We start from the raw sequence: 26,610 nt of genomic DNA, 5'->3' as shown, positions 1-26,610 counted from the left end.
CTTCTTAAAATGGTAATATTTTGTCATTCCTTAAAAATGTTAAGATTTTCATACTGTCTTCAGGATAATGCCCACAGGCCTTAAATATCAAGTGTTTTGTCTCTAGCATCTCATCCTCTCTCCCTCCATCCCCTCCCTCTCCCCTCCACCTTTTCAATTCTGCTAAAAAGCTTAGCTTTCTCTTAATTCAGGGGCTTTGCATATTCTGATCTCAGTTCCTCACCTCCTTACTTCTACCCAAACTCCTGTGCCCACTCTTCTATCTCAGCTAATGCATCACTTCGTGAACCATTCCCTGACCCCATCCCCAAAGACTAGTATATTCCCTAATCTACTACTTAAAATACAATACTACGCTGTAATTGCTTGTTTACTTGACCAGTAACACATATTAAGCACTCAATAAAGAAAAAAGGTAAACATTTCTGGGTGATGATGCAGTTACTGACACACTTCTAAACTGTTCCTCAAGGAACTCAAAATTCTGGAGGAATCCATGAAGTTCCTCTCCCCATTATTTTGACCAAAGGTAAATGCAAAAACCTGTTCCATTTTGAGGGCTTTACTAATAATAACTTAGAAATAAACAGTTTATGGGAAAGTTACAAAGGCATAAAAAATCATACAAAGTTATAAAGCTAAGGGTACTTTATGAAGATGATAAACTTGAAGCCCTTTTCTAGACTCAGGCTTCGTTTTATTCCTCAGGGTAGCTTCTTTACCCCAATCTCAGGTCATATATTTCCCCATTGCTTTTTGGATGATCACTAGTAGGTTTCTCAGGCCTTTCAAATAAAGCATCTACAAAACTAAGATTATCTTCCTGCTCCTCTTCCTGTTTCTATCATCTCAGAGAACAGCATTAGCCAAAAATAATCTGGCTGCAAGAAAAAGCCACCAAACATCAGGTCAAAAATCCTAGATTTAGGATAACTACATTTGGGATAACTAGAATTGCCTTGACCCAAAAATCCAATCAGGTCTAAATCCTTTTTCACTTCCTATCCCAACTTCATCATTTCCCACTTGTATTACAGTGACGGCTCTCTAAGAGATCTCTGCCTGCAGTTTCAAATTCCCCTCCAGTCACTCCTTCCCAATGCTGTCCCTACTCTGTTTATCCTAACACATAAATCTGATCACTTAATCAATCACTTAAAATTGGTCTCCAGTGCCTTCAAGATAAACTCCAAAATCCTATAATAATAGCCTCTAGAACAGAGACAAATCACTTAAATTGATTCTCACTTCATAAGAAATCCTATGGAACATTTCTTCACAACATGTAAGATTTTATTCATAGAACTCTATGGAAGAGAATTTGACACTAAGCATTATAAACATACGGTTTTCCACATAGAATATAGCACGTTAGTCATATTAGGATGTAAATTTATTACATGGATGTTCGTATCTCATTTATGAAGTTACTTAAGGTAGAAGGATTATACTACACTAGTATAATCAAACTCTCCAGCAGATGGGCCTACAGTTAGTACCATTTTTAATTTACTCCTTTATCCATCTGTTCATTCAATATTTATTGAGTTCTTAGCACATGCAGGATATTGAAAATATACCAATGTACAAAACAAGTAAGAGTCTTGCCTTCCTGGAGCTTAAATTCTATCAGTAATTGACTAGGTTGAACTTCATTTGAGCCCTGTGCTCCAGGAAAGCAAGGAAGGTTGAGAAATTTCCCCATCCTGTTTTGTGTTCTGACTGAGAGCTAACTGCAAAGGACCAACCTGCCCTCAAAAAATCCCAGGTAAGACTCACTTCCACCCATTCTGAGTCCCTTGTTTACTTGCCTCTATAAAACTCCTCGGTTCATTGAGATATTCCTATTGCAATAGTCTGAATTAAATTCATCTCAATTTTCTGGGACTTCCCTGGCGGTCCAGTGGTTAAGACTCCATGCTTCCATGTAGGGGGCATGGGTTCAATCCCTGGTTGGGAAACTAAGATCCCACATGCCACATGGTGTGGCCAAAGGAAAAAAAAATCATCTCAATTTTCCTTTCACACTGGAGTCATCCAATAAACAACATTACCTGGTATTTGAATACCATCAAATACCTGGTAGAATACACAGTGTATTTGATGGTATATTTCCTACTACAGAGAAAGCATGGGAAAAGAGAATAGAAAATGCTGGGTTGGAGAGGCTTAATTTCAAAAAGGATGATCAGCGAAAGCTTCCTTAAGAAGGTATATTTGAGCAAAGACTTGAATGAGTGAGTGAATCATCGTGCAGTTAACTGGGTAAAGAGTGTTTCAGACCAAAGGAACAGTAGGTACAAAGTTGGAACCAAGCCCATATCTATGAGAAACAGCAAGGAGGCCTGTGTGGTTGGAGAGAAGTGGGCTACCGGGAAAGTGGAAAGAGATGAGGACAGAGAGATAATGGAGTGGGAGACAAATGATGTAGGGCCTTACAGATCCTAAGACTTTTTACTGAGTGAAACTAAAAGTCATAGAAGTATTTTGAGGAAAGGAATAATTGAGGATCACACTGGCTGCCCTATTGAGACAGCACTGTGAGGGGGCAAAGGCAGAAGCAGGAAGACCATTTGCAAAGCTACCACAGTGATCCACGTGAGATGATGGTGCTTTGGACCAGGGTGGTAGCAAAGACAGTAAGAAGTGGGCAAATTATACCTATATTTTGAAGGTATAACCAACTGGGCTTCCTGACGTACTGAATACAAGGTATGAGGGATGACCCCCGTCCTAAGTAAATACAAGAATGGAAAGGCCATTAAGACTGGAAGACTTCAAAAGCAGCAGGTTATGAAAGGAAAATTGGTAAACTCATCGGGGACATATTAAATTTGAGACAGCTATTATCACGTCCAAGTTGAAACGTCAAGTAGGCAGCTGGAGACTGAATTTAGGGGAGAGATACAGACCAAAGATGTAATTTAAAATTACACTTTAGGTGGCAGCTGTCAAAACTAATAACAGAGCAACAATATTAATTTTACCTCATAAAATACAACTGGAGTGAATATTAGCTGATATGATGGTGCCCCTCATCATTCCTGAGTAGCTACATTTTACTATGGAAAAGGTACGGTTTCCATTACTGTATCTTCTAGAATTAGACACGATGGAGAAGAATGGGGGCATTATTCTCCCACACGTCTACAATTCCGAGGTAAGCCAACCAATGGGCTGTGACCAAAGGTCCCAAAAGTGCTGCTGTACTGTAAATGTGATCAAAGATGAGTCAGTCAGTCTAGACAGCTTTCAAGAACCTACTTCTATCATGCTTTTCAGAGGTTCTGCAACTTTCATCTCCCCAAGAGGATATGAAATGCCTGCTTTAAACCAGACTGTTGGATAAAGGAAAGAGGACCCAAGATCCCAACTAATAAAAACTTTTTAAATGTCTCTTATATTCTATTTTTTGTCCAATAACAACCCCACAGAAATAAACAAGCAGAAGATGTAGTTAAGTTAGTTGGTGGCAAGTACTGTGGAGAAAAATAAAGCAAAAAGGGGGAAAACTGAATGCAGGGAGTAGGGGGTAGGGATCAGAATTTTAAATAAGGTTGTTAGGGAAGACCTCCCACCAACACAAGAAGGTACCGATTTCTCCACAACCTCACCAAAAATGTAACAACCATCTTTAATTTCTGATCATGTCATGAGCAAAAAAAAGTAAATCTCCTATTTCAATTTGCATTTCCCAGATGACTCAGTGGGGTTGTGCATCTTTTCCTATGTTTATTGGCTATCCTTATTTCATTTCCCATGAATTATCTAATGTTCACATGTTCACTTTCCTATTGGGCTATCTCTGTTGATTTTCAGAAGTTCTTCATAAATTGGGTCATGAATGAATTCACTGCTAAACCTACTGCAAATATTTTTTTCTAGCATGATTCAATTTAAAAAAATATCTTCTATCATAGATGTCTTTAAATTTTATGCAGTCAAATGTTGAGGATGGAGAATAAGGTATTTTTTATAGCCTATATTTTACACCTTGCTTTAGAAAGTCTTCCCTACTCTCAAGATTGTAAATAGTTCTCCTATATTTTCTACTAATACTTTTTCAGTTTTGGCTTTTACATTTAGCTATTTAATGTGTGAATCTGGGTATTCTCCCTTTTAGTGTGAGGTAGAAATTATGTCAATTATTAAATATTCCATATTTTTTCTATGATTTAAAATGCCACTCTCTGTCACATAAAGTCCCATACATTTATGAATCAGTTTCTGTAGTCTCCATTCTGTTCCAATGATCTATATTCCAGCACCAAAACAAGGCTGTTTTAATTACAATGGTACTCACCACTTTTTACAGTGCTATTTTGCAACTCTTCGCTTGGTCCCTCCCTAAACACACACAACCACCCTGAACACTTACATACAGGCAACAGTGAAACTGACTGCAGGTTACATGCAGTACTTATTCCAAACGCTAGAAATTTTTTTTTAAACTTCCTGTGCAAAAGTCTCCCCATGACCTTGAGAATAAGTATTCTGTACAATAAAGTCAAACTTCTTAAGGGGACATCCAAATGCTTCCACTACCTGGCTCTAGCCTAGCTTGCAATCGATTAGTTCTCTCCTCCAGGGCTATTTCATCTGATCAAAGTAATCTACTTGCTACAAGTAGAGGAGCACAGCCCTACCTCCATGTCTTCACTTACTCAAGTCACACTTCCTGGAATGCTTTCCTCCTTTCCTTTCTTCTGATTTCCATCTTTAAGGCTCAGTCTCCTCCATGAAGTTTTCCTTCATGTTTCTGACACACTGATCTCTCCTTCCCCTGAATGTATCGCATTTATTTCTTATTTCTCAGCATAAGTTCTGTACTTCTTAGCATAGCTTGCCTAAGAGCAGCCTCTATTACTTTTATGCATGAGTTACTTTACTAGTTAGTGTTAAGTTCAAAGCTTTTGATAAGAAGTTTCAATTTAATTTTCAATGTCTCTATAACTGCACAAAAATTTTAACTGCTCTCTACTAGTCAGAAGTCATACAATACATACATAATAATCTCTCATCTTTAATCGCTTAATATTCTATTTTATCTATAGAAAAGGACACACAAGCATTTTTACTCAGATCAGGAATTGAAGGATCAGAAATAGTAATGAGCTACAGGTCTAATTTCAGGTCTAGCCCCACCCCTTAAGCTTGCCTCTTTTAAATGTACCACAATTATGAATTTTTTTATTCCTGCCTATTTTCAAAAGGGAGCTAGGGCCACTAAAATCACTAAGCACCACAATGAAGGGGTTGAAACAGAAAAGCTTAAGAAATTCTAAGATTTTCTGTCTAAGTAAGGATCTAAAACTGTTACTGTCACTATGCTTTATGGTAATTTGGCACAAATTTACATTTTAAAAAGTACTGTGACAAACACTTCTGGAGTAAATGGTGAGAACTGTATCTCTTTGCGGAATTAAAGGGTCTTCAATCCTGTTCATTGTGGTGGGGGAAGAACCTTTCACTGTGTTGCTTTCTTTTTTCCAAATAGTCTCATCTTAAGTGAAGGCTCAGCTTATACTTTTTTTTTCATCTACAATGTCAACCTTATTTCAGTCCCCAAACTCTGGCAATAAATAAGCCTAGCCTAGGAGTGCCTAGTACCCACTAGGCCTCTGTGCTGTGGGGGAAAAAAAAAAGACTGCCTTAGGGAAGTTGATTCCAAGGCTTATTGGCTAGAATGGTCAGGTAAACTCTTTATTTGAAAAAGAGTAAGTTTTTGTATGGCTTTTTAACTGTTATAGCAGATAAATCCTGCAACATATTTTCACGAAGCCCAGGCCAAACTAAATTGCTTCCAAACAGCATCAAGAGACAAATGATCTGACAGGTAATTCTGAATATGGAACTAAAGTGCTGGCTGCCATTCTGGATGCTCAAAACAGCAGAGCCTTTCTATGGTTGGTGTGAAAGGTAGAGAATGAAAGAGATGCGAAAGATAAGAGCCATTTTCACATAAAACGCTTCTGAATTTAAAAAGACAGTAAATTTCATTGTTCTTCCCCTCCTACCTCCCAAAGGGGGAAAAAATCAGTTTTTTGACAAATTGCATCACTCAGGAATTATACTCTCCATTAAACGTCATAAATGTGGTGTTGCAAAAGACTTTCAGATTGATGTCATCTCTCATGTTTGCCTTGTGAAAGTTCGGCATTATTAAGATAAGGCTTCATAAAACCTTAAGACCACCTGGTAAAAATACAGCCCAGAGATTTAAACATATAAAATAAAACCACACACACAAAAAGACTCAAACAAAACAGAAAAGTTTTACAATCCTGGGGTAAAGATGACCTTTTTACTAAGCTTTACACAAAACCTAGAAATTGTAGAGGAAAAGCTTTTTATTATATAAAAATCATAAACTTGTTTGCCAAAAGTCATAAAAATAAGAATGATATACTGAGAATACCTGTGACATATATAACAGTTTTCAAAACATTTAAAGTACACCAATAAATGAGTAAGAAAAAGGTTAAAAAACTGAATAGAAAATTTATCAAGGAATATGAGTAAGCAATTTATAGAAGATATTAAAATGGCTTATAAGGAAAAAAATGCTCAACCTTACTACGAAAGATACACAAAGAGTAGCAAGATTATTTTAATGCCTAAACGATCAACAAAGATTAAACAGGTTAATAGGTCAGATACAGAAAAACAGGTACTGTAAACAGTAAAAATGCATAGTTATTATCATTTGAGTAATTTTGTAATAACAAAATTTTACAGGCAGATACCCTGTGACCTATCATCTCTATTTCATTTCCTATCCACCTCATTTCTAGGAATTTATCTGGTAGAAATACTCACATGAATATGAAAATACATATACATGTGTGTAAGAATGGTTGAATTTTTATAGTACAAAATTAGAAAGTGAAAAGTCTATCAAGAGTGAGTTTATTAAAATTAAAATGTATAATATCTATTATTAATGCAGCCATTAAAAATTTAAAATAGATCAACATGTCCTGACATGGAAAGACATCAATAATATATTCTGTGAAAAAAGCAAGTCAGAAAATGATATGTATAATAAACCCTATTGATATTAATTTATATGCATTAGTCTAATTTTAAAGAGTATCTTTCAAATCTAAAAAAACTAAAATTACACGTATTATGTCTGCTAAATTTCAGTGAGCTATTTATTACCTTCATAATCCGCAGGAAAAAAATATACATTTTTTTAAATGAAAAGACAAACCCAATATTAAGTAAATGAATGACTGACAAAAATCCAATCATCTTCTGGATGACCAGTCTCTTCAGAATAAATTAAAGGACTAAAGGGAATCATATTAAAACGTTTATATCTGAGGTATCAGAAGTTTACTGGAGAAAACTGATGCTAGAGAAGAGAGAGCATAACCCAGGGATTTGAAGAGTCCACAGTGTAGTAATTACGGCATCAAGATGTGGGTCCAATGGCTGTCCTGCCCCTTGGTTATATGCATCTTCTAAGTGGATTCAAAGATAACCTGTCCATAGCAAACAGGCTTTCCTAGTTTTAATGGAGTGGAATTTCATTTAAACACCGATATCGCTAAAGATAGGTATCTGGAAAAAAATCTCCAATAGTAGTAATTTCACTTTATCCATGACCAGAAAGAGGCAGCAATACTGTTACATACAGTAAATTAACTTTTTGGTTTAGAAAACAAATTCTGCAAGAAGTGAGTCAATACACAATTTCTTCACAAGATTTCTTTTATGATGTAACATCCTTCATATTGGGAAACAAAAGCAACTACTGCCATATTTGAAGATAAAAGTATCCCTTTTTGCCTCCATCTAAAAGAAGCTACACCTTTGATTAAAAGTTTGAAACAAAGCAGTAAACCATATGAATTCAAAATGCTGGGGGGAAATTAAGATATCTGTTAGTATGGAAATACCTTTTCACCAGGTGTTCCCATTCTGAAAAGAATCCTGACTTTCCAGGATTGTTACATCTTAATTTTGGAAAAGCCTGAAAGAGCCAGTAGTAAATCTAGAAGCTTGACTAGGCGCCATACGACCCTCACTTGGGCACTGCCAGGCCCTGTTGGCTCCTCTTCCCCTTTCAGAGATAAGTAAAACTAATGGGATCTAGCTTGATGTTGTTTTTTCTACTCTCAAAAAAATTTTTTAATAATTTTACTTGTTAAAATATATGTATTCATCATATATCTATATTTTTTATCTTAAACATACTTTCCACAAAAGGATAATCTGTCCTAATTTTTTTTTTTTTACAACTCTCTTCTACTTTTCATTTGGGAAAAAAGCCAGAGAGATGGAAAACAAAGGGATTTTATATATTTTTATTCTGTTTTCCATTTTTTTAAGTACATAATAGACAAGTACACACCCATTGTTACTTTCTAGTAGTAATATTAGATAAAATGTTAGTAAAGATGTTATTTGAGTTATCAACTAATCAAATATAGAAGCAGTCATTACCAACCCATGATATATTATATGTTTCTTTGCCTTTCACTTTCGCTTATATTTGCTCTCATAAAGTCCGCAGAATTGATTTGTAAGTTTCTAAAAGACTTTTTTACTTGAATGTTCTATATGTCAACCCAACTTGAAGTTAATCTCAAGGGGCAGATGTTGTATGTAATACAGATAGGGTTGACTTCCCCAGAAGGAGTGTCTAAGCTCTAAACTATCTCTTTGCCTGAAAGACAAATGCTTACACATGTAATGTATCTCTGGAAGGACCTGGAATTTGACATTCTGTGTAGACTCACTGTTCATGAAATCGACTTAAAGGACTGTTTTAGAACATTAAAAACAACATCCACTTCCTACTGTTAAGTTACACTGAAGATCTTCTTTATACTTTAGATGTGCAATTAAAACAAATCAAAACCAAAATTAAAGGCTGAACCATAAAAGCACACTGCAATTTCCAAACCTTTAATGCAGTAGAGTACAAAGTCACAGTCAGGAAAGGGGCCAGGTTCCCTTCAACCTAGTAAAAGGCAAAAAGCACTATCAAAAAAATCAAATGAAGATCCCATATGACTTTTTTCCATCAAACTTCTCAGTCCAAAAGTATATATATCACATTAAGTCATCACACTTCAAATGTATAATATGCTTTATGTAAATGTTACTTACGCAGGCCAATAATACTTTGCATGGGTAGATCACTCTGCCACTTACAAAGTGATACGACTTTTTATATCTGATTTGATCTTCACACATACCCCATGAAGTATGGCAATGGCTGTTACTTATTATGTACAAATGGAAACAATAGAAGCTCATAAGTTAAATTATTTGTCAACATCATTAAACGTCCTGACTCCCAATCCAATTCTTTTTTCACATTTCATCATGCTGGCAACATGAACCAGAAATAAGGTTTTAGGAAACTGCTTTATGGACAAATACTGAAGAAAAATTAGATTTCTGACTTACTGCTAATACTAATACTTCCTTGCTAATACTTCCTCCAGAAAACTCTATAAGCCCTTAAGCAGGTTTCCACACCTTAAACACCCCTTGGAAAAAAAATCCTCTCAATCTATCAGTTAGTTGCAATCCTCCCCATATTACAGAGTTAAATTTCACCTTAGAACTCAAACTGAGATATTTATTTTCAAGTTTATCTAGTGCAATACATCGAACATGACCTTTTAAACCAACTCATTTTTTTTAACTATTTTAATTTAGTCAAAACTGCAGAACTACCAGACAAACATGGTAAGATATCACTTATATGTGGAACATAAACAATACAACAAACTAGTGAATATAACAAAAAAAGAAGCAGACTTACAGATATAGAGAACCAACTAGTGGTTGGGGGGGGCGATACAGGGTAGGGGAGTGGGAGGTACAAACTACTGGGTGTAAGATAGGCTCGAGAATGTATCGTACAACATGGAAAACAGAGCCAATATTTTGTAATAATTGTAAATGGAAAGTAACCTTTAAAAACTGTTTAACAAATTTTTACAAATAAATTTAAAAACAAAACAAAAACTGCACAACTCCCAGGAAGAAAATTCTTGAAAATGTAAGTTATCGCCTACAATATGGCAACTTCCTCATCTTAACCACTCAAACACAAAAGCAATTCAGCCTCTAGTAGTTCTGCATTGTTAGATGAGTCTGCATTTTCTGTTTTAAAATACCCTGGGCTTAACAGGCCTTGCACTGTGTCCATATTCTTTACATGTCAGAAACTACTACTTCTAAGCTCTCAGTTCAAACTCACCTAATTTTTTAAATATTTAACTTAGATAAAATACAATTACACAACCTACACAATACTGTGGAACCAGTTAGTAAATCAAACATGTTAAGTAATTATGAATGTTTCTTATGCCCTGTAAATGAACCCAAATTTTTAGTGAGATATTGAGCCAACAAAGGGCACAAAATACACAAAATAAAACAATAGAAAATATTGAAAAGAAACTGAAATCTGGGGAGAGAAGCAATGCTCCAAAGAAAAGAACCTAAGAAAACAAAGTATGACTTCTACAGCTTAAAAAACAAAAAAGCAAAAAAATAAAAACAAAGCTTCAGAATGGCTATTCTATTGAGTTAATGGACACTTGGAATTGAGGTAAACCCCATTTTCTCAAGACTGGTAACTGCAAAAATACATGGACTATTCCTATCGAAGAACAATGTGGCCCTTTCTTTATGACAGAAAACAAAATGTGGGCTAAATATGCTACTTACTCAACCATATCCAACATATCCATAATAGAAAATGAAACAAAAACATAATCCAAAATATCAGGCATATAAAACATAGTATTGATACTTGAAATGACTTGATGAAAACAAGCTTAAAGCCCCCATTTTATAATAATGTTTAACTTCTTTATTTCCACTGGCAAATGTTTACAAATAATAAATGAAAAATCCTGCTACATCCCAGATCTTTTCAGATTAATATGCCCATGCTTTGTCACCTTGAGTTACAGTAATAATCAAGATTGCACTCCCTTAATTGAAGAAAAGTAAGCAATCTTGTCTTGATTTTACTGTATAAAATGAAAAGAAAACAGATCAAAATAAGACGAGATGTACAAATGCTAAGAATTACTGTCATATTTTTTTGTTTCCTTTCCAGTCCAACCAATGCATTTCTTGTCACTTCTCAACAACTAACTTACATACATTTAAACTTGTTATTCACAGAGTCCGTGGATGCAGTAACAGGGGCTCTGCCTATGTTGTTTTTAGTTATTTGCTTTTTAAAATTAATGTTTAAAGAGTCTGTATAACTGGAATTGCTGCACCTGTGTCCTTTTCTTTAAATTAAGGTTTTTTCCTATAGAAAATTTGGAAAATACCAAAAAGTATAAAGAAAAAAATAATTTGTAGTTTCACCATCTAATCACTTTATAACTATTACACTCCTTTGAGTCTTGTTTCTAATAGACATCGAATCACTTCTAGTCCTATGGTTTAGTTAAGAAAATTAGTATTACACTACTTTCTAACCTACTTTCATTTAAAAACTAGTATTTCCCACACCCTCAAATATTATTTGAGAGCGATTTTTAATAGCTTCTTTAATTAGAATCCCATCCTTAGGTTGGGTAAAGGATTAAAAATTATTTATTAAAATAATACCCTCACTTTCTCCCTTCCCTTCCCCTTTATGACCATAGCTCAGGGAATTATAGTAAACCATTCACACTAGCGTCCAAGGTGTGATAAATACCCCCCTGAGAAAGGTGGGGCCTAATAAGATTCAAACGTTAAGCCAAAGATACGATGCGCTAATAATGACATTTCAAGTACCGTCCAGTAGATGTGACCTTATTTGAGGAGGCAAACCTCCTAAAATTCGCAGTACTAAAATAATTACCTATTCTAGCTACAAGAAGGCTCCATTCCATTTTTTAATAAAGCCACACTGAGTGCAAATTTCACCCACTCAACAAAGTACCTAATTGGCTGAGTTCGTTAAAATTGGCGCTCCCAAAGGCAAAAAGTTGATTCGTTAAATAAAGATAAACAGTAACGCGTACAAGGCACGGTGTGACCTGCTGCTACGGAGGGCTTATCGATTAGGAAGGGGACCGGTGGAGGCGGAACAGGATAGACAGGGAGATTTGATCATTATCAGCCAGGCTCACAAGCAGAAATCTCAAACACATTATTTAATCTTTCTCTTCCTGTCATCACGGGGCTCAAACGTCACCAAAAAAGACCGGCCGGCTGAAAACCCGGCGGAGTGACGCACATAACATCTTACCATATGGATTCTCATCAATCAGGACCGAGGAGAGCCTTAAGCCAGCCCAGCGGAGGAAGGCGGGTGCGTCCCCTGGGCTGTCGGCTCCCCCACACTCCCGGCACACCGCTCGCGTCTGCAACGCAGGGAACCGAGGCTGCAGGACCACCGGACCGGCTCCGCCACGGGGGATGCAGACTCGCCTTCCGAGGAGGCCACCCAGGCGGCCGCAAACACCGAGCGCCTAGGGTCAAGCCCCCCTTCAGCGGAAACCCCGCGACCGCCTCCGCCAGGCGGCTAAGCCAGGACCCCGACAGTCGGCCCGGACTCCCCTCCTGGGGTCCAAACTCGCCCAGGGCCGTACCTGAAGGAGCAGCGCCACCTCCGCCCGACGGCGTTAGCTGTCGCGGCGGCGGCGGTCACAGCTCCGAGAGCAGTGACGCCTCTCATAAAAACAACAACCTGCCCGCAGGCGACCGCAGCCGAAAGGCGGAGGGCGGTGGGGCGCCGCGGCGCATGCCGGGACTCGTAGTCCCGCCCGCGCCTTATACCGGACGGCGGCGGAGGGAAGAACTACGACTCCCGAAGAGGAGCGCAGTCCGCCGCCGGCAGGCTGCCGGAAGCTGGGCCCCGCGGCCGTGATCCTCACAACATCCGGGCCCCGGCACTGCAGAGGCGCCGCGGCCGGTTACTGTGGAGACGGCCTGCTACAGCCTCTCCGAAGGATTCCACCCTGGAGGACGGCTCCCGGGATTAGGTCGATTAGTTTACACGTATCCATCCAGCCGACGGTTCGCCTTCTCTTTGCTGCTTTAATTGGGTGTAGTAAAAGTCGGCGCTTGCTGGCCTTGCCATCCGCTGCAGGAAAAGACTGCGTTTGCCGAAAAAAATAAAGAAGATATCGAGAATGACCGAGGGCGACTGGGTGGGTTTGGGCAGAGGGCTGGATGTTTTTGACTGTCGGTACTCTTTACTATAAACTTGGGCACCCCACACTCCCACCCACCCCCACCCTCCAAAAAAACCCCACCGTTGTAGGCAACCGCTGGGCTACACAGATGTAACATGCATTGCATTAAGCCAGAATTGCCTCTGAAGGTATAAAGATGATTGGGGATGGTATGCAACTCATGCCCCATTGCAAAATGCCGTGATGGTTTTGAACAAGAAAAACGTACCTTGTTAATTTGACATCTGTTTACATTGTGTCTTGTTCAAAAAAGGATATGAGGGGAAAAAAGTATATGGTGCATTTATACTCACTGTTGATGGAAACAGTAGAAAGTTAAGGTTTAATTCTCTGTCACCTAATTGTGGCCAGAAAAAGATAAATTAAGAAAAACATGAACAAGGAGGATGGTGGGCCTGAGGGGAAACAAAAGGGTGCCTCAAAATTAGACTTACAGGGTTTTTTTTGCATTTGTTGTTACTGTAGTTAACATCAACTGTGACACAAAACCAAAAAAAAAAATTTTTTTTTAATTTTATAATTACAGCTTCTATAATGGGCATTTTTATTATTTCAGTAGCTTGTTATTTATCTTTATAAAAATGTGTGTGTGTTTATAACAAAAGACTTGGAAAAGTCAAAGTGGCCTGGTTTTCTCTAATTCTAGGAGAGCCTGAAAATTAAATTAGTAAGGAAGCTAATACCATCTATTTGTAGATTTTCAAGGCACTTGCACAGTCTAATTTTAGACTTAATCGATTTTAAAAGATTCATTTATAATTTTCATTAACCTTCTTCAGTAACAGTTGCTGACCCAATATATAACCTAGCAGAGAATTTAAAGTAATCTTTTTATTATTCTTTATATTAGGCTGTTTTGTTTTTGATTGTATCTGTCTTGAACTCTACATTTTAAGAATACCAGATTTGAAGAGGTCGAAACCCAAATAAGAAAGTTGCAGTGAGGGCCTAGGATATAAAGTAAAAGCAAGGGGTATTTTGTTTCCAAGTCCGTAAACATTTGTGAATTGTCCTGGAGGTCTAAAAGATTTCGGTAGACACTAACTTTTACAGATTGTGTGGTACAGATTATGCCAACAAAATTTGTCTTCTATTTTCACTAGATTCTGTTTTCTGTATTCCATTTTGATTCAAAGTTGATCAGAATTTTAGAGCCAGTTGCAGAAGGTGATTTGAAAGTCACAACCTCTGGGACTGAGGTTGCCCTGGGCAACCTGACTGGTGTCCATAAAGTAAATTAGGGTTGGTACTTTTTCTCACAAGTCACAGGGCAGCACCTTCCACCTAAGAAGCCTTCCATGTGCTGAGAGAACCTAGACATTTTGAGAAAAGCTGACCTGTTGTGATACCGTAGGATTCTGGTGACTTACTATTCTCCAATGTCTGTGCTCTTGATATTTAAAACAATAAGCAGTGTCAAAAAAGAATAAACAGCAAGAACTGATGAGTTCTACTTCCAGCTTTGTATCTCTTCCTACAAGATAATGAATGTTAGTAAATGGTAGCACACTACTGTAAAGTTTTCTTAACCTGTAAATTTCAGAACTGAATTCTGGAAGATCATGCATATGCATTGAAGTATACCTGCAAAAAAGAAAATGTTAAAAATTGGTTCCATTTATATAGCAGCGTATCATTTACATCCGATTTTCTTTCATTTCCACAACCACAGGAACTATGGCAGGTTGTTTTTTTTTTCCCCCTTTTTTCCCAGTTTTACAGACAATATAAAAACAAAGGTGCAGTGATGATAAAGGCTTGGAATCTAGGCCACAAAGTTCTTGCCTGTGCTACTCCTCCAACACTCTATTATACTTCTTCAAATCTGAACAAAAGAAAAGAAAGTGGAGTAAATACTTCACATTTGCAGGTTTGAACTCAAGATTTCAAAACAAATAGGTTCCTGACAGTGGGGAACTTAACTTTGCAGAGACATTAAGTAGAATAACCCAAGAATTCAGAGGGAGCTGAGTTAGTCTAAGAGGAACCGAACTAATCTGACCCAGATTTGATCCTAACTTAAGCGTGACACAGCAACTTGGTCAATATTCTTTCCTCCATTTTTAGAGTTGGAGAAACTGAGATTATATGCTTGCTAGTTTTAAGGATTTAGAATTCTTAAAGGGTCTCAGCCTCATGAATCACAAGCATCTACTATAGAGTCTTCAAAGCAAAAGAATTTTAATGCATATAAACAACCTTCTATTTAATGCAACCTTAAAAAGTCAGAGTTACAGAACCCTGCCAATCTCTATGAGGTTAGATATAATAATATAATTTCTGATCTGGAAGGACTTAGATCTTAAGTATTCCAGAAGTTGCCAAATTTGGAGGGTTTTTTAACTACCAAAATTTTTTGCCTACATGGACACCACAATCATTTTTAAGAGCCTTATCACAAGTAAATATACACTTCCTTCATGTTTTTCAAATAACTGAAAATCACTTTCCTATTGCTACATTTGGAGAGCCCTTATAACCTCAGATTAGAAAAAGAAAAAAAACTAATCCATCTCCTTTGTTTTATATTTATAGACAAGGAATTTGAATCCTTGCAAAATAATTTTATCAAAGTCACGCAGCTATTATCACTGGCAACATCAGAACCCAGAACTGGTGACACCTAATATTTGAAGGTGAAGACCTACATTTTTTTTAAATAACCAGTTTCCCAACATTATTGAGCTGGTTTCCTATGTGCTTGTCTTCTAGGTAATAAAATGTAAGTTCTAGGAACTTTAGATTGTTGATCACTATTTTTCCATCATCTAACAATGCCTGGTACACAGTGGGTACTCAGTATTTGTTGAATGAGTGATAAACAAGGTGCATATAGTGTGTTCCATTTGAATTCTTTCACCTTCATTATTGAAGCTTGATGTTTTTTATAGACTTGACTTTACTAAGGATAAGCATGTTATATGCATTGCTAGAAAGCAATATGCACTTTTGTACCCATTCTTTGTAATATCTTGCTCCCTCCCTCCCCAAATAGCTAAGTTATGTATATTTTAAATATTTATTAAATTTATTATATATGTTAATTACATATTAAATTGTAGTAAATGGCACCACCATCTACCCAAATGTTTGTCCAGAAATGTGGGAGTCTTTCTTGATCTGTCCCTCTTCCTCACTATCCACATCCAATCAATCACCAGGTCCAATGAATTCTACTTCCAAAATGTGTCTCAAATTTATTTACTAGTCTCTCTATACCACCATTCTTCTATAAATCATCATCGTCAGTCACATGGAACACTGAAGCTCCTCTCCACATCCATTCAAGTCTCTGACGGCAGCCAAAGTAATCTTACTAAAAAGCATATTACATCATAACATGCTTCTCCTTAAAACGCTTCAATAGCTTTCCATTGCTTTTACCATAAAGATCTAAACTTTTCACATAGCCAACCAGACCCTTCAGGATCTGGCTCCTGCCCCTCTATTCTCATCTGCAGCCATTTTCACTCTAACTTACTCCACTTTGGCCATGCTTTTTCTTTGTGCCCTCCTCTATCTTTTCCTTTGCTTGCCTTCCAGTCTTAAGATTCAGCGACACGTCACCAGAATGGCCTTCCTAGGCCCTCACACTAGGTTAGAACCCCCTATATGTCTTCATAAATATCCTGAATTTTTTTTCTTCATAGCACTTACCACAATTAGTCAGTTGTATAATTATTTGCTTAATGGCTATCCCCCACAAGGTTAAGATCCCTGAATGTTTATCTTGTTCCCTTTTCACTCTGAAATTAAGCTGTACGTCCTCTTCGAACTATGACCTATTGCAGTCTTACTCTATAAGTTACACGTTTTTATAAATTCTCATAGTTCTAGTACAGGATTTTAAAAAGCTACCTTGTACATACTTTTGACAAGTTTGCTCTGTACAGATATATATAATTGAATGGGTACTCTTCAATGTCCTCCAGAGAAAATGACTCCCAAAAGGAGAGTAGATGGGGCTAAGTTTTTGTTTTCTTCTCTATTGTTTTTCCAGCTTTATTGAGGTATAATTGACATATAATATTGTGTAAGTTTAAGGTACAACATGATGCTTTCATATACATATATACTGTGAAATGATTAACAGTAAGATTAGTTAATATGTCCATCACCTCACATAATTACAAATTTTTGTGTGTGGGTATGGTGAGAACATCTACTCTTTTAGCAACTTTCAATTATATAATACAGTATTGTTAACTGTAGTCACCATACTGTACGTTAGATCCCTAGAACTTACTCTTCTTATAACTGGAAGTTTGTACCCTTTGACCAACATCTATTTCCCCCATCCCCAGCCCCTGGCAACCACCATTCTGCTCTGAGTTTGACTTTTTTTTTTTTTTTCAGATTCCACATATATGTGAGATCATACTGTATTTGTCTTTCTCTGACTTAACTTTACTTAGCATAATGCTCTCAAGGTCCATCCATGTTGCTGCAAATGGCAGGATCCCTTCCTTTTTTATGGCTGATAATATTTCGTTGTGTGTGTGTGTGTATGTACCAAAATTTCATCCATTCATCTGTTGATGAATACTTAGGTTGTTTCCATGTCTTAGCTATTGTGAATGCTGCAGTGAACATGGGAGTACAGATATCTCTTCAAGATGTGATTTCATTTCCTTCAGATATATACCCAGAAGTGGAATTCCTGGATCATATGATAGTTCTATTTTTAGTTTTTCTGGTTGTTTTTTAATTTATTTATTTTATTTATTTTTGGCTGTGTTGGGTCTTCGTTGCTGCGCGCGGGCTTTCTCTAGTTGTGGTGTGCAGGCTTCTCTTTGCGGTGGCTTCTCTTGTGGTGGAGCACAGGCTGTAGGTGCTCACGCTTCAGTAGTTGTGGCACATGGGTTCAGTAGTTGTGGCTCGCAGGCTCTAGAGCTCAGGCTCAGTAGTTGTGGTGCACGGGCTTCGTTGCTCCGCGGCATGTGCAATCTTCCCAGACCAGGGCTCGAACCCACGTCCCCTGCAGTGGCAGACGGATTCTTAACCACTGCGCCACCAGGGACGTCCCGTATTTTTAGTTTTTTGAGGAACCTCCATACTGTTTTCCACAGTGGCTGCACCAATTTACATTCCCACCAACAGTGCACGAGGGTCCCCTTCTCTCCACATCCTCGCCAACTCTTATTCTCTCTTAACTTTATAATAGCCATTCTTCAGGTGTGGATTGATATCTCATTGTGGTTTAGATTTGCATTTCTCTGATGATTAAGGATGTTGAACATCTTTTCATGTACCTGTTGGCCATCTGTATGTCTTCTTCGGGAAAAATGTCTGTTCAGATCCTCTGCCCATTATTTAATTATATTGTTTGGTTTTTTGCTATTGAATTGTATGAGTTCTAAAGATATTTTGGAAATTAACCCCTTATCTGATGTATGGTTTGCAAATATTTTCTCCCATTCCAAGGCTGTCTCTTCCTTCTGCTGTTCTTGTGCTGCACAGAAGCTTTTTTGTTTGATGTAGTCACACTTACTGATTTTTGCTTTTATTGCTTGTACTTTTGTTGTCATATCCAAAAAATTACCAAGACCAACTCCAAGGAGCTTTTTCCCTGTGTTTTCTTCTAGGAGTTTTACGGTATCAGATCTTACATTTGTCTTTGATCTTTTTCGAGTCACTTTTTGTGAGTAGTGGGGTAAGAAAGGCTTAGGGCTAAGTTTAAATAATTCTGTTTTTTTCAGAACTTTATAATTGAGAATTATTTTATGCATTTATCTTTTAGGATAAGAAAATTACTTCAGCTTCAAATTCAGAAACAGAAATGAAACCTGAACAACTGCCTCCTTGTGTGAACCCTGGCAATCCTGTGTTTTCATGTATGTTGGACCCAAAGACACTCCATACAGCTACCTCACTATCAAAACCTAAAATGATTATGTATAAAACCAATTCAAGTAATTATGGTGAATTTTTAACCATGCCACAGTTTTTCCCCTGCTATTATACTCCAAAGGACCAAGTATTTTCAAGCAATATCAGAGCTACTGGATTTTATCAAAATAACACTCTAAACACTGCACCTGACAGAACAAGAACCCTTGATTTTACGAATTTTCAACACACTCTATGAAAATATATTACTCTTAAATAAAGAGAAAATATACTTGGGAAAAATGAGTTTTAAATCTAAGGCTAGGATAGCTAATTTGAAATATAAAAAGATTTGAATTATTTTTTTAAAAATACCTTTAAGAAATAAAGCATTTCAACTGATAACTGAATGACAGTGACTTCTTAAATAAAAATGTGTTCAAAATAGAATAAAAGGTAGAAAGCATTTTATTATACCTAACTTTATTTAGTTCATGTAGTCCAAAAGCTTCAAAAGGCTTTCAGGATCTCAACTGTCTACTGAGTATATTTATCAAGACAAAGGAACACAGGAACTGTAATTTTGAAAACTGAATTAAGGAAGATTCTGATGAGTAATTTCCTACTTTTCTGTTATTTCAACTAATAGCTTAGAACCTGGGGAACGTTAGTTCACACTGCTAAACTGGTGGAAGAGAGGACTTGTTATTCATTCATTTAGCAAATATTTATTGAACACCTACTTATGGCAGGTGCTATACAATGAAAATGGAACACAGAAATAGAAAAGTGTCTTTTATTGTTTCAATAAACAATATTTGGGGGGAATGAGAGTAGCAAATTAATAATACATGATAATTTATGTAATGTAAACTATGAAAAAGGTCTTTCAGACACAGAGAATTGCTTAAATTGAGACCAAGATCAGAAGAAACATTCTGGAGAAGGTAAAGCCAAATCAAAGGAAAGGTCCATCCAGGCAGAAGAAACCTTACTTATACAAGAATGAAAATGTGAGACAATGTTGCACGTTTTTACAAGTGCAATTACTTTTTTTTTTTTTGGCCTCATCATGCAGCTTGAGGGATCTTAGTTCCCCGGCCAGGGACTGAACCCAGGCGGTGAAAGCGAGGAGTCCTAACCACCGGACCACCAGGGAATTCCCCAAATGTAATTACTTTGCTACATCTTTAACATAGAGCATGAGCAGTGGTAGATTATGGGCTATACAATTCTTTAAACTCTGTAATTCCACTATATAGAGAGATTTATTTCAGCTGCCATCTGTTGAAACCTCCTGTTCAGTTGGATCTGAGTACCTTTACTGGAAAAAAAAAAAATCACTGTTCTTATTTTTCCCTGTTGGTTTCAGGTTCAGGATATTAACATCAATTAGAAAAAATAATCTTGTGAGTCACTAGGGGACCAGAAAAGTTGAATCTTCTATTTACAAAAATGGCTTGATGTGAGGAAACAGCTCAAACTCTGCAGCCTCATGAAATTCTTTCAAATATCCCAAAATATGATATTTGGCACAAGAAAGAAAAAAAATTAGTTTTGTTCACTTCCTCTAAAACATCAAAAATCAAGGCACTGCACAAGATTTCCAGGTAAATGATGCAACAGAATTTGAGTTTACCAGATTTTTCTCTGCATAAAGTATACAAACCCTTTTCCCCCTTCACTGTAGGTGCTTGATTTGTAGAAAGTGAAGTCAACTTTTTAATATGTAGAATCTAGAGGTTAACCTAAAGTTCCTTACTATGACAGGTGGTTAGGCCTTTTGTTTTGTTGTTCTTGCTAAAATTCTTAGGAAGGATGAGTATCTTGGAATCAAGCATATTGTCTGGAATGCAATTATGTAGTCATTCAGTGCCTATCAAAGTCCAGGGACTATTCTAGGCACTAAGAGCTTGCCTTCATGGAGACTAGATTCTAATAAATTCTAGTAGGGAAAAACAGACCAAAAGACATATGTATAAATATGTATACATATTTATATATAAATGTTATAGAACATAAATGTTTATATGTTTATGTTATGCATGTGTGTATAAGAGACATATAAATATACATATGTGTAAATATGTAAATGTAAAATATGTGTACATATTTATATGTAAATACTTATGTCCATATATGTATAACATTTATGTATTTATGGTACATAAATTTTATTTATGTAAATATTTTATTTGCATGTTATTAGCATGTAAATATTTATATATGTCTATATGTATACCACCTGGCCCTGCAGCTGGTATCCCCTAGGCCCTAGAGCACATGGGGTAAGAAGAGGGCGTGGCCAATAAGGAATGAGGGAGAGAGATCAGAAATCACCAGAGCCCTGGGGCCTGCAGGACAGTCTGCTTTGACCATAAGCTCCATAAAGGTGAGGGCCAAGTCTGACTGGTTGATCCTTAATTCCTCAATGCCTGGCATGGTGCCCTGTGGGCAAGCAGCTCCTGTCCAGCAGCCCGTCTCCCAGGATGCTGGCTTTCACCTGGATGCCGCCACCACCACCTCTTCCCCTGTCTTTGCAGGGCAGGTGGGCGAGAGGCTTCCCTTTGTGGGCAGCTGCTGGGGGCACAACATCTCTTACTACTTCTGGGAAGCTACCCAAACCTCTGTAAATAGTCACTTCACTAAAAAGCCTTTTAAACACCGCAGCTGAGTGTACTCTCTGTTTCCTGCCTGGACTCTGACAGGTCCTTAAAGGGAAGAAAATAGGAAAAGGATCAACAGGAGCCTGGAAGGATAAGGGGGCTTCTCAGAAGCACTTATACAGCCCCAGGAGGAACAATTCTTGTTATTCCCTGTACTCACCCACTGAGGGGGAAAAAGACTTAGAAAGGACTGCGTGAGGCCCACTACCCGATGGCCGGCCTGAGTCACACCAGCTATCCCGTGGTTAGTGGCTCTCTCCTCTCTATGACCCTCAGTGTTTGGTTCTATCTAGATAGGAATCCTTGATACAGTGGGATTATAATTTACTACTCTATTGGCCTGTCCCCCACACTGGACTGAAAACTCCTCAAAGGCAAAGATTTGGGTTTTGGCCATTTCTGGGTCCTGCCCAGTTTCTCACAGGCTGCCAGGCACAGAGGAAGCCCTTGAATGGATTCATGTGAAGAAGGAATGAAGGTTTCTCCCACAAATGAACCCGTAGGCCCACCCTTCTAAAATCCCCACCTTCCAAGGTGATGAAACCACCTCAGAAGCCCGTGGCCAGGCCCTGAAGGCTAAAGAGTATTTGACACTGATGATGCCGGAAGGTGACTAAGCTGCTGAGTCAAGAAAACCAACTTCCTCTTCCAAGACGGTTGCCTGATCTACCCTCAAGTTGTTTCGCCCAGACACATCCTGGCCTCATGCTTGCCTGACACCTTTGCCTGCTTCTTCAAGGGCCGCCAGTTTCGCTCAAACAGCTTTCTCGTTCTTGTACCCTTTTGTTCTGTTGCTGTCTCAGATGTTATCCAAATGATCCATTCTAACCCCTTCACACCTTGATCAGGAGACCCTCACCACACAAAGCCAACAGTGTGGACCACATCCTCCCATCCCCAAACCAGGATACAGTCATTTGCAACCAGGGGTGTCCCAGGAAACCTGGGATAAAATACTCATCATATCTATAGAACCGACACTAAACCTTGATCCATTTTTAACGTAAATGGTCTTAATAACCACAAACATATGGGGGAGAAGAACAGTGAACAAAGCTTAACTGTTTTGTTGACAAATTGACTGTAGTTTTCATAGGCATGGTGACCATATTCTGTAATTTTCTAACGCAGTGTTTTTTTTTTTTAATCTTAATTTTATTGGTGTATGGTTGATTTACAGTGTTGTGTTGGTTTCAGTTGTACAGCAAAGTGATTCAGTTATGCACATACATATATTCATTCTTTTTTAGATTCTTTTCTCTTATAGGTTATCACAGAATATTGAGTTCTCTGCGCTGTACAATATGTCCTTGTTGGTTATCTATCTTTATAGAGTAGTGTGTGTATGTTCATCCCAAGCTCCTGATTTATCCCTCCCCTCTAATGCAATGTTAATTTCAAATGTTCCATTAGTGGAAACATTTTTAATGCTGAACATGATTCATGTTGTATTGTTTTCAATAAAAGCAGTTCTTTATGTGTATATATAAAAAAAAGGCTGCAAGAAGTAAAAACTACATTTTATTAGTTTTGCTGTATACTGAACAGAGAAATGGGGTGATAGCTGGAAACAGATATGGGGGCAAAGGTTACTTTTTAAAGACAGGATCATAATATAGCATGTTTGTATTTTGATGGAACCACATTTGGAGAACCTCTCACCCACAGTAATCAGTTCCATAGAGAAAATGTCGCTAAAGATGACTACACAGTAATGTTTCTTTAGTATGGACTAAAAAAGCTAAAGTGTATAAAATCAAAGGCACAGATAGGATGAACACAGAATTATTCACCAATTTATAGTATATTTAGAACTAGGATACGTAAGAACAATAAAAAAAAAAGCATTAGCGTATGGACTGTAAAGTATTAATTTAACTATTTTGTGAGATACACTAAATAAAGTAGTATATTTGGAATATGCTATCCTAAAGTATAAAAAATAAACTTACTCTGTAATTTTTCCAAAAAGAAAGACTCCATTTCAGATAACAGTTTGAACAATCAATTTTCCTGGAAGATACTTAAAGCAAATTAATTTGAAAACTCACATACTTTAGGCAAACTTTCCTTCCTTTCCACAATTATCAGAATATTTGAAGTTTTACCTCCATTTATTGACTGATCATTTCTTGAAATACAGCATGAACTCTCAGCTTCAAATGAAACTGAAGGCTTACCTTCCCAAAGGAATATTTTACCAATTTGTTTAGGTCTTTTTCCTCTTTTAGCTATAATCTAAAAGACTATCATAAATATAATTTACCCCATCAATAATCTAATTAATATATTTGACCAAATAATGTTGGTTGGTTTTTACTATCTATAATAGCTCAAAATTATTCTGAGTTTATTATGTTCTAGGTACTATACTAAGCAGTTCGTTTATTAAACAAAAACCATGTTCATTTAGGTCATAAAAAGGCTAAAATGAAGTATGTTCTAAGTACTGTCAAAAGTAGATCCTTGAAGAGAGTATCTTAAGAGAAAGATGGTCTTAGAGTCATATGCTTTTAAAACATTTTAGAAGGGCAAATCACAACATCAACTAAATAAATTACTCAATTAATGTTCTTTCAGAGAAAAAAAAAAAAAAAAGAAGGGCAAATCACACTTCAAAGAGAAGATGCTGGTAACCTTGTCATGACCTGAAGAATTAACCTGGTTTTATTGTTAGTACACCAGAGTTAGTTACAGTGAAGTATCTCTTAAGGCTTGTAAACAAAGGGAATTATCCTAAACTTTGTAGGAAAAAGGAAGCCTGTTATGTAGAATTGCATACATGATGCCATGAAACATTCCATTCATTAAACTAATCATCCGTGTTCTGAGTCCCTGTTTGCCAAGCAACTTTATTTTGATTTACCATATCAAATCTGCTTATAAAGAGAAATGAATTTTCATTTAACCTACCGTGACAATGAACATCCTCAGTCAATTTCTGATTATGAATTAATAATAAGTAGGCAATCTGTTTTATTTGTCTCCTGAGCTTGGTTAATGTGACTCTGATCCTTAAAGATGGGCCAGCTCTTGAGGGTGCTCTTGGGTCTTTGAGAGTGAGACTGAGCCAGATCAATTCAATAAGGTAATGAAACACACCCTTGTTATCAGGCTTCTTGGGAGATCATATACCAACCTTTTCCCCAGATGGTATGTGCAAAAGTCCTTTGCTTTTTTATTCTCCACATAGATGAGGTTTGTTGGAAAGAACCCGGCTTGCCAATGGCAAGTGGTCTCTCCTTGACCAAACTCTAAACATGCTCCTCTGAGCCACTTTTTCAACTAGGCCTCATCCTTGTGTAAGCAGATGGGGTAGGGGTTCCCTGGAGAAAGAACTAGATATAGCTTCTTGACATAAGAGAAGCCATTTTAGGCCTAAGCCATTTTGTGATCTAAGCCTGGCCACAATGCTTGCCTTTGAATAGGTCTCAGTAATAATGATCTTAAGGGAATAAAAGAACAAAGAACTCTTATCAGGCAAGAGAAGGAAGAATAGCAAAGATAACAAATCAGATAATAAAGACTCAGTTCATTTCAATGGTAAAGATTAGCCTGAAGCACTTTTTTGAGCTGTTCTGCAGAATTTAAACCCCCTCCAGGGCTCAAACACCAGATCTACTGGAAGCTAAGGGATGTTGACCTTTTCTGACCCTCATAGCTTCAATCAAGCTTGGAACTCTGTCGACCTTTGCCCCAATTCTATGCAGAATTCTCTGCTCAAGCTCCTTCATAAATATGCATACACCAGCCAAGCCCCTTCATGAATATACGTGTACCCTTAGCTTAAAACTTCCCTAATTTTGCTGTTCAAGGATACACTCCTTTGGGAAAGATCGCCCGTGTTCTCCCTACTTAATGCAAATAATAAATGGGTCCTTCTTTCGCTCTTTCCCTTGGTTGCGTCTTTTGGCTCGACATCACCAAGAGGTGAACCCAGTTTTTGGGTAACACTTGGGCCTTGTCCTTAAGAGCCTAGTTGTAACAAAACTCTTGTTAAACCCTCTCCTTCAACTCCTCGCAAGCCTGACTCTTAAGAAGTGCCCTCCTGGAGGAGCTCAACACAGGGTCACAGGGTCACTGGTGAAAGCAAAGGGGAGAGTAGAAACTGATCTGAGCTTAGGCTGAAACTTGAAACTGCTATGGATATGGAGGTCAGAAGGGAGCATGGGCATGAATGGTGGGGAAACTCGAAACCATCACAACCAAGAGGTGGGTTCCATGACACCTGCCCCTCAGGTGAGCAGCCCCGACTCCTTTGCCCCCATGAGGGAAGCCCCACTCACCTGACTTGTCCCCCTGGAGTGAAAAGAGGCCCCACTTTTGAGTGTTGTGTGTCAATAACAGTGTTGTGTCACCGGTGGTCATGTTGATTAGTTGAAGAGAATAAGATGTAAAAAAAAAAAAAAAATCTTGTTAAATCGGTTTAACCACAATCCCACCATCAACATCTGATCACCTTCAATATCTAACCAAATTCCTCATCTCTCACTTTCTCCCAGGTGATATCTGATCAAAATGGCCTGCCTTCAGCAGGAATCCTGTTAGGTTAGTTTAGCCAGAATCTCCCTACCCCTGATGTTTCCTCTCAGTAATTTTCTATCCACTGACAAGCCACCCCCTTCCCCACTTCCCCCCGACCCCACTATTGCTCCTTGGCTATAAATCATCACCTGTCCATTCTGTAGTAGGAATTGAACCCAGTTCTATACTGAGTGCTCTTTTCTCCTATTGTAATAGTTCCTGTAATACTTGTTTTTACTGCTGTAACTACTGTCCAGCTCTAGTATTTTGTGATACTAGGAAACTGGAACAGGATATGTTTACTTAAATACATGTGTTTACTTTCCATTTAACTATTAGACAGCATTTATCTATTAGGAGTAATACTTTTACCTCTGTCAGTAAAGAGCTAAAATGTGTAAAAGAAAAGT

The 26,610-nt window shown here is 37.6% G+C and overlaps 2 protein-coding genes across 5 annotated transcripts in view; one reads left to right on the top strand and one right to left on the bottom strand.

Annotated features, from left to right (window-relative positions):
- CCPG1 (cell cycle progression 1) overlaps nucleotides 1–12,714 on the bottom strand; it is a 39,256-nt gene extending 26,542 nt beyond the window's left edge. For 2 of the 4 annotated variants that reach the window (XM_012534799.3, XM_004274649.4), the window contains exon 1: nucleotides 12,576–12,714. The gene's annotated coding sequence lies outside the window, so the exon portion shown is untranslated. Of the gene's footprint in view, nucleotides 1–8,917; nucleotides 8,975–12,232; nucleotides 12,373–12,575 lie in introns of those variants that run through there. The other 2 variants (XM_033436960.2, XM_012534800.3) reach the window with 2 other exon arrangements.
- A 285-nt stretch (nucleotides 12,715–12,999) lies between these two features.
- On the top strand, nucleotides 13,000–19,476 carry PIERCE2 (piercer of microtubule wall 2). Its single transcript, XM_004274653.4, has 2 exons — nucleotides 13,000–13,136; nucleotides 18,922–19,476. Exons 1-2 carry the CDS (start codon nucleotides 13,119–13,121, stop codon nucleotides 19,267–19,269), a joined length of 366 nt encoding a protein of 121 aa, XP_004274701.1. The 5' UTR covers nucleotides 13,000–13,118; the 3' UTR covers nucleotides 19,270–19,476.
- The last annotated feature ends 7,134 nt before the right edge of the window (nucleotides 19,477–26,610 follow it).

The sequence above is a fragment of the Orcinus orca genome, chromosome 2, assembly GCF_937001465.1.
Source record: "Orcinus orca chromosome 2, mOrcOrc1.1, whole genome shotgun sequence".
Taxonomy (NCBI): Eukaryota; Metazoa; Chordata; class Mammalia; order Artiodactyla; family Delphinidae; genus Orcinus; species Orcinus orca.
The sequence above is the reverse complement of the archived record's forward strand: the minus strand, read 5'-3'. Positions and strand labels throughout refer to the sequence as shown.